General features: G+C 36.6%; 1 protein-coding gene across 1 annotated transcript in view; it reads right to left on the bottom strand.

The window, feature by feature from the left end:
- The window catches only part of LOC102289785 (cadherin-1), a 47,642-nt gene extending 45,799 nt beyond the window's left edge, over positions 1 to 1,843 (bottom strand). Inside the window, exon 1 of the mRNA XM_005948040.2 lies at positions 1,778 to 1,843. Coding sequence (XP_005948102.2) covers positions 1,778 to 1,828 — 51 coding nt within the window. The 5' untranslated portion in view covers positions 1,829 to 1,843. The remainder of the gene's footprint in view (positions 1 to 1,777) is intronic.
- Positions 1,844 to 9,207: the final 7,364 nt, after the last annotated feature.

Here is a 9,207-nt window from a genome sequence, read left to right as displayed (position 1 = left end):
GGTGATGCATTAGTGTGGTCTGCACTTCCTCTTCTTTGATTGGGTGAAATGAGTTGAAAGTAATTGGATGAGGGAACCATGGGGAGTGCCCTGCATAATTTCAATAAAACGCAGCTTTAAACGCCGTTACAGCTGGCACAGAACGCTGTAAGAAACGCCATTTTTATGCATCTTTGAACACTGTTTTCTGCCGAGTGGCGGAAAAAACAGCGTTTCCGTCTGTCTTTGAATGCCGCTTTTTATGTCACTCGGATGGTGTGTTCAGGGCGCCATGTGAGAGTTGGAAAAAACGGTGTTTGTCGGAACAGAGCACCGTTTTATTCGGCGTTTTAAACAATTAAACTGCATTTTTTACGCCATTTCTTAACCAAATGGGTTAGAAAAGTGGCGATTTTTGGCACTAATGGCTTGTCATATAGCGACGCAAATCTGCTTCCGAATTTTCGCGGGAGCCGCAACCGCGGGTCATCTCGCTTTTCCATTGACTTTACATGTAAACCTGACGCTGTGTTCGCGTCTATCGCGGTCGGTGTGAACACACCGTTAGGAATATGGGACGTGGTTTGTAAACTGAAACATGCTGAAATTAACAACATTTTTCCACATGTAGCTCCAATTTTGCAATATGATTGTTTTTTTTAATTAGTGTGTGCTCAGCAGCTAGTCTATACAGAATGGCTACCCATATGGAAAAGATATATATAAACCTTATAGAGTTTGTATCTGTCTTGCATGAAACTTGTATGAAAAGCATACAAGAGTGAAAACAGATATAAGATCCCTTGAAAAAGTATATAAATGAAACTTGTATGTTTTGGATACTTACTAAAACAATATATGAAAGTAATGAGAAAGTGGCCACTTTCATGAGTAAATCATATAAGCCTTATATGATTCACTATATTGAAGTAAGCAAATCTTATGCAAGTCTTTTATAAGTTTTTTTCTATTTCTTTTCCGTATGGGTAAAGTTGGGTTTTGTTTTTTTCATTTTTTATACATATTTAAAATGTATTTTATTCAAATTGGTATGTATTTAAATGGTTACACTAACACATTTCAGTCAATGTGCAAATCTACTGTTTATAAGGTTGGGGAAACCTGCAGTCAACTGAGACTGAAGAAGTCTGAAGACTTGGATGAGTGACAAAATGTTTCTCCCACTAAAAACGTTACGTCCAGATGAACAGAATCAAATTTTGGGGAGTTATGAAAATTTAAAAAAAAACATTAAATGAAAAGGTGTGTCCAAACCTTTGACATGTAGTGTATTAGTTCAGAGGTCCTAAATAACATGCTGTTTGGAATCATCACATCATTCCCTAAATCTCAACATGTTGTCATTACAAAAAATGGCAGTAAAAAAACAGTTTAAAAAAAATAGCTCTATAATGCATTATTATTACTTTGACATTCAGATTAATCTAATGACTTTAAAGGAGAGGTGAGAAGTCAGACATGATATTTTAAATCTTCTTGCGATACTTTCTTTATGGTGACAACAGACACCACACTTGTAAGAATCCTAGTGTCTACGTTATAAAGGTTTCAGTCAATTTTCAACCAATTTTTCAATAAGTTAACCTTCAAGGCCTTGGTAGATGTGAGCCAAATTTTAACAGATTGTTTACTCGGCTTTTAAAAAGAAATGGTGCTGTCAAATTCAGTGAAACAAGTAACAAAATTCATTTATTTTACGTAACTTTAAACAGAATGGGCAGTAAGAGAAATGAGTGAATACAGACTGCCAAATCATCACCAAAGAAGGAAGTCTCACCTCAGAAGCGATGACTAAAGTGCCAAAAAGTGCGAGCCAAGCAGTCTCCATCTGTGTAAATCCTCTTTTTTTAATATTCCCTGCACATATATGATTGTAACCAATAATAATTAGAAGAATTCGAAATATTGACCTATATAGACAGCAATGATCTGAGTCTGAGCTCAGCCATCCACATTCAGAAGATTTCAGTCTCTTCCTCTTCCTGATAATGTGTCTCTCACTCCCCGTGTATTTCTCACCCATACACACACACTGAAATTCAGACTTTAGCCACAGTTGTTTACTAAGAATCACTAAAAAAATCATATGAAACTGTTATGTAACAGCCTCAAAACCACCAGCATCTGGGCATCAGATACTGTATGCTCAGTGTTGAGCAGGCGACCACATGCCATATAGCATGTGTAGGGGATTGGGTTTGAGTCTGACCTGCGGTCCTTTGCTGCATCATCTCCCTCTCTTTCTCACTAACTTTCTGTCTATATTCACTGCTACACTATCCAATAAAGGTTTTAATCCTTTTTAAAATAATCTTAAAACAGAGAGACCAGATGATGTGTGCTCATTTTGGACTCTTTCTTAGTCAGATCTGAGTTACTTTATTTGTGGGGTCTCAGCTTTGTGTGAGGTGTGTCATTGCTGATCCCAGGGCATCAACCTGCTGGATCCTTTGTCTTTTAGAGATTTAGAAAAGCTCAGAATTTATTAACATGGCTGTGCTTTTTGTTGATGTTTTTTAAGTTTAGTTTATAATCTTGGCCTCCTGTGGTGCACACTTCTAAAAGTTGTGTTTAGTTAAATTGATATCTGTATTTGTAGAAAAACACAAGCATATTCTGCTTCGTGTGGCTCTTTCATACTTATACTTTATTGATCCCCGTGGGGAAATTCCTCTCTGCATTTAACCCATTCACTCAGTGAAGCAGTGGGCAGCCATTGGGCGCCCAGGGAGCAGTGTGTAGGAACGGTACCTTGCTCAGGGGTACCTCAGGGTAGCCATTCAGTAGATTTGAGCCCCAACCTTCTGGTCATGGGGCCACCACTCTACCTACTGAGCTATCCCTGCCCCCTCTCATTTCAAAATGATGTTTTAGTTTTCCACCACTTGAGGATGCTGCAGGGCAGATCAGAAACTTGTACCCCCCTCCTGGACTAATCTTGCTACAAAACATGTATATTGTCTCGATACTGAGTTTAACATATATGGACACCCCAGTTTAAAAAAAATGAAAATGCTCTGGAAATTATTTCATGGTTCTGCCCTTACAGTATGTGACCCACCTGCCGCTGAGACACAAATGTAAGTACAACAGCTGCAAATTTAGGTCCGGGTAATGAGTAATATCATTAAGAAAAAGAAATGTTTCTGCTGTGTGGGATCATTTTGATCTTTTAACTGCAAATAAGGTAATAGTTCGTTGTCTTTGTCATTGTATGTGTTTTATTATTTTGAAATCAAGCATCTAGGAAGACTGTTCTGGACCAGGCAGTCCTGAATTTTATTATAAAGGACTGCCAACCCCTTAGTATTGTGGAGAGTGTTGGAGAGAAACATTCCAAGATCAGAGGATCCTTTAACGTACTGGGGGAATAGGAAGGCATCTAATCTGAACCTTTTCCACCTGGCTTTACAGTTTTTGTGTACCCCAGCTTCATCTATGCCTGTGAGTTTTCCAAAGCTGGAAAAACATTGGATAAACTTATTTTTCTGAATAGAAATTTATAATAAACTCTGAGTCAATTACATTTAAATGAGTAATATTACATTCACAATACTTTCATTTTAATTTTCACTTAATGTCATTCACAATATATTTTAAAGATTTCTACAATATTTGAAATGTAAAAGATACAAAATGATTCCATGGAAAATACAATACCTTACAGTGTACAAGTATGACCAGGTCATTGAATCAGTCTGTTGTGAGTCTCAAGTTAGTTGCCCGCAATTATATTTAAGGTCCAGCAGCTGTCAGTATGGAGCAAAACAGCAACACTGTGTCGACACAGTATCGATACAGTTTGGGGAATGTGCTGAAATGTTTCATGAGGCCTCATCTACCCATCACTAGTAGTTAGTGAGCTGATACAAGACGGTGCTGGTGCGAATGGGGTGAATGTGGCATGTTGAATAGAGAGCTTTCAGTACCCTGGGAGGGTAGAAAAGTGCTATATAAGAATCACTCCACTTAACATTACTCAAAGCTTTGCAACACGGTCATATCTGGTGGCCAAAAATATGAACAGCTTGAATCTACATATCACAGTTTACTGCCTACTGTACAGAGTGGAGTTCACATTTCTGTCTGATATTGGCCCACCCTTGTGTGTATGTATTTTTTGAGGTGAAAAAAATGTTGTCTTTTTGTTTAATAAATAAATTAGATCAATAAACTTTCCGTATTTAAACATATACCATGGTGTGGTCTTTCTTTTCTTGTGACTTCTTGATGTTGGTAAATACAATAGAAAAAAGATACATATGATATACCTATAATAATTTACAACAAAATATGGAGTGTGTTCCTCCATTTTTGGATGGCATATTCATCTCTGATAGATGAGCTTCGACTGCATTACATTAGACACAGGCAAAAGCCTTAGTATGTAAAAACAGTCAAACCAGTCAGACCTTTTTTTCTCCACAGACGTCAAGAAAAAATAACTTAGCTTACGAACTTAGTAAAGTAACTTTGAGTTACTTGTAGTTTCACTATTTCCAATTTGTACTAGAATTCTAAACTACTCTTTAGATGCAGGTTCTTTGCCATTTACCTGAATAAATTTGAAGATTTCAGATATTAAAAACAAATTCTGGTAAATTTAAAATTAAATCAAACACGCATATGATCCCTTCAAATGTATTGATACAATTCAAATTCCCTTTATTTATCCCCAAGGGGCAATTAAAAAGGCACAGAGACCACCACATAAGACATAGAACATAAAAGCATCAGTATAAAATGACCAATCATAGTTCAGATTCAATGATCAGTTCAATTACCAAGGAACTGAATGTGTGTGGAAGGAAGCAAGAAAAGGATGCAATACTGGGGTGGGAAAGGCTTACAGTTCAGATCTTGAAATGCTGTAGGGACATTAGTGACCCTTTTTTTTGTGTCCTACATCCTGGAAGCATAGTCTACATGTACTTCCTGATGGGAGCCACTCAAACATAATATCAAACATAAAATCAAGAAAGAAAACCCCAAAAACTAAGGAATAGTACACATTTGTTTATTTTACATCTTTATTTGAGATCAAAATGAATACAAGATGTCAGATACATGTATACCTTTTCTAAAACTACAATGCTGTTGGTCCAATGAAATGAAAAAATTTTTACTGCTTATTTTCTTACTGCTTATTTTATTGAACATTTAATTAAAAAATAGAACCAAGATGTGATGCCATACCTGAAACGTGGCAGACTTTAATACAGTGCTGAAAACTGTGCAGAATGTGTAAAAGGAACAGACGTCTTGGAAAAGGCTTTTTGTTTGCCTGTTTACTGAGGAACACATGAGAACATTTCATTCCACATGAGAATTAATTTGACCGAGCAAACACGCTGTCTGAAGTGGGGGGAAAATAAATGAATACCTTATATGATTCACTATATTGAAGTAAGCAAATCTTATGCAAGTCTTTTATAAGTTTTTTTCTATTTCTTTTCCGTATGGGTAAAGTTGGGTTTTGTTTTTTTCATTTTTTATACATATTTAAAATGTATTTTATTCAAATTGGTATGTATTTAAATGGTTACACTAACACATTTCAGTCAATGTGCAAATCTACTGTTTATAAGGTTGGGGAAACCTGCAGTCAACTGAGACTGAAGAAGTCTGAAGACTTGGATGAGTGACAAAATGTTTCTCCCACTAAAAACGTTACGTCCAGATGAACAGAATCAAATTTTGGGGAGTTATGAAAATTTAAAAAAAAACATTAAATGAAAAGGTGTGTCCAAACCTTTGACATGTAGTGTATTAGTTCAGAGGTCCTAAATAACATGCTGTTTGGAATCATCACATCATTCCCTAAATCTCAACATGTTGTCATTACAAAAAATGGCAGTAAAAAAACAGTTTTAAAAAATAGCTCTATAATGCATTATTATTACTTTGACATTCAGATTAATCTAATGACTTTAAAGGAGAGGTGAGAAGTCAGACATGATATTTTAAATCTTCTTGCGATACTTTCTTTATGGTGACAACAGACACCACACTTGTAAGAATCCTAGTGTCTACGTTATAAAGGTTTCAGTCAATTTTCAACCAATTTTTCAATAAGTTAACCTTCAAGGCCTTGGTAGATGTGAGCCAAATTTTAACAGATTGTTTACTCGGCTTTTAAAAAGAAATGGTGCTGTCAAATTCAGTGAAACAAGTAACAAAATTCATTTATTTTACGTAACTTTAAACAGAATGGGCAGTAAGAGAAATGAGTGAATACAGACTGCCAAATCATCACCAAAGAAGGAAGTCTCACCTCAGAAGCGATGACTAAAGTGCCAAAAAGTGCGAGCCAAGCAGTCTCCATCTGTGTAAATCCTCTTTTTTTAATATTCCCTGCACATATATGATTGTAACCAATAATAATTAGAAGAATTCGAAATATTGACCTATATAGACAGCAATGATCTGAGTCTGAGCTCAGCCATCCACATTCAGAAGATTTCAGTCTCTTCCTCTTCCTGATAATGTGTCTCTCACTCCCCGTGTATTTCTCACCCATACACACACACTGAAATTCAGACTTTAGCCACAGTTGTTTACTAAGAATCACTAAAAAAATCATATGAAACTGTTATGTAACAGCCTCAAAACCACCAGCATCTGGGCATCAGATACTGTATGCTCAGTGTTGAGCAGGCGACCACATGCCATATAGCATGTGTAGGGGATTGGGTTTGAGTCTGACCTGCGGTCCTTTGCTGCATCATCTCCCTCTCTTTCTCACTAACTTTCTGTCTATATTCACTGCTACACTATCCAATAAAGGTTTTAATCCTTTTTAAAATAATCTTAAAACAGAGAGACCAGATGATGTGTGCTCATTTTGGACTCTTTCTTAGTCAGATCTGAGTTACTTTATTTGTGGGGTCTCAGCTTTGTGTGAGGTGTGTCATTGCTGATCCCAGGGCATCAACCTGCTGGATCCTTTGTCTTTTAGAGATTTAGAAAAGCTCAGAATTTATTAACATGGCTGTGCTTTTTGTTGATGTTTTTTAAGTTTAGTTTATAATCTTGGCCTCCTGTGGTGCACACTTCTAAAAGTTGTGTTTAGTTAAATTGATATCTGTATTTGTAGAAAAACACAAGCATATTCTGCTTCGTGTGGCTCTTTCATACTTATACTTTATTGATCCCCGTGGGGAAATTCCTCTCTGCATTTAACCCATTCACTCAGTGAAGCAGTGGGCAGCCATTGGGCGCCCAGGGAGCAGTGTGTAGGGACGGTACCTTGCTCAGGGGTACCTCAGGGTAGCTGTTCAGTGGATTCGAACCACCGACCTTCCGATCATGGGGCCACGACTCTACCTACTGAGCTATCCCTGCCCTCCTCATTTCAAAATGATGTTTTAGTTTTCCACCACTTGAGGATGCTGCAGGGCAGATCAGAAACTTGTACCCCCCTCCTGGACTAATCTTGCTACAAAACATGTATATTGTCTCGATACTGAGTTTAACATATATGGACACCCCAGTTTAAAAAAAATGAAAATGCTCTGGAAATTATTTCATGGTTCTGCCCTTACAGTATGTGACCCACCTGCCGCTGAGACACAAATGTAAGTACAACAGCTGCAAATTTAGGTCCGGGTAATGAGTAATATCATTAAGAAAAAGAAATGTTTCTGCTGTGTGGGATCATTTTGATCTTTTAACTGCAAATAAGGTAATAGTTCGTTTTTTATATTAATATGTGTTTTATTATTTTGAAATCAAGCATCTAGGAAGACTGTTCTGGACCAGGCAGTCCTGAATTTTATTATAAAGGACTGCCAACCCCTTAGTATTGTGGAGAGTGTTGGAGAGAAACATTCCAAGATCAGAGGATCCTTTAACGTACTGGGGGAATAGGAAGGCATCTAATCTGAACCTTTTCCACCTGGCTTTACAGTTTTTGTGTACCCCAGCTTCATCTATGCCTGTGAGTTTTCCAAAGCTGGAAAAACATTGGATAAACTTATTTTTCTGAATAGAAATTTATAATAAACTCTGAGTCAATTACATTTAAATGGGTAATATTACATTCACAATACTTTCATTTTAATTTTCACTTAATGTCATTCACAATATATTTTAAAGATGTCTACAATATTTGTAATGTAAAAGATATAAAATGATTCCATGGAAAGTACAATACCTTACAGTGTACAAGTATGACTAGGTCATTGAATCAGTGTCTGTTGTGAGTCTCAAGTAAGTTGCCTGCAATGATATTTAAGGTCCAGCAGGTGTCAGTATGGAGCAAAACAGCAACACTGTGTCGACACAGTATCGATACAGTTTGGGGAATGTGCTGAAATGTTTCATGAGGCCTCATCTACCCATCACTAGTAGTTAGTGAGCTGATACAAGACGGTGCTGGTGCGAATGGGGTGAATGTGGCATGTTGAATAGAGAGCTTTCAGTACCCTGGGAGGGTAGAAAAGTGCTATATAAGAATCACTCCATTTAACATTACTCAAAGCTTTGCAACACGGTCATATCTGGTGGCCAAAAATATGAACAGCTTGAATCTACATATCACAGTTTACTGCCTACTGTACAGAGTGGAGTTCACATTTCTGTCTGATATTGGCCCACCCTTGTGTGTATGTATTTTTTGAGGTGAAAAAAATGTTGTTATTTCTTTAATACATAATTTTGACCAGTAAACTTTCCTTGTTTTAAAACATGCACCATGGTGTGGTCTTTCTTTGCTTGTGACTTCTTGATGTTGGTAAATACAATAATTAGAAAAAGATACATATATATACATATAATAATGTACAACACATTATGGAGTGTGTTCCTCGCATTTTTGGATGGCATATTCATCTCTGATAGATGAGCTTCGACTGCATTACATTAGACACAGGCAAAAGCCTTAGTATGTAAAAACAGTCAAACCAGTCAGACCTTTTTTTCTCCACAGACGTCAAGAAAAAATAACTTAGCTTACGAACTTAGTAAAGTAACTTTGAGTTACTTGTAGTTTCACTATTTCCAATTTGTACTAGAATTCTAAACTACTCTTTAGATGCAGGTTCTTTGCCATTTACCTGAATAAATTTGAAGATTTCAGATATTAAAAACAAATTCTGGTAAATTTAAAATTAAATCAAACACGCATATGATCCCTTCAAATGTATTGATACAATTCAAATTCCCTTTATTTATCCCCAAGGGGCAATTAAAAAGGCACAGAGACCA

This window comes from Haplochromis burtoni, unplaced genomic scaffold (genome assembly GCF_018398535.1).
Source record: "Haplochromis burtoni strain Fernald_Lab_line unplaced genomic scaffold, NCSU_Asbu1 Contig_564, whole genome shotgun sequence".
Classification (NCBI taxonomy): domain Eukaryota; kingdom Metazoa; phylum Chordata; class Actinopteri; order Cichliformes; family Cichlidae; genus Haplochromis; species Haplochromis burtoni.
The sequence above is the reverse complement of the archived record's forward strand: the minus strand, read 5'-3'. Positions and strand labels throughout refer to the sequence as shown.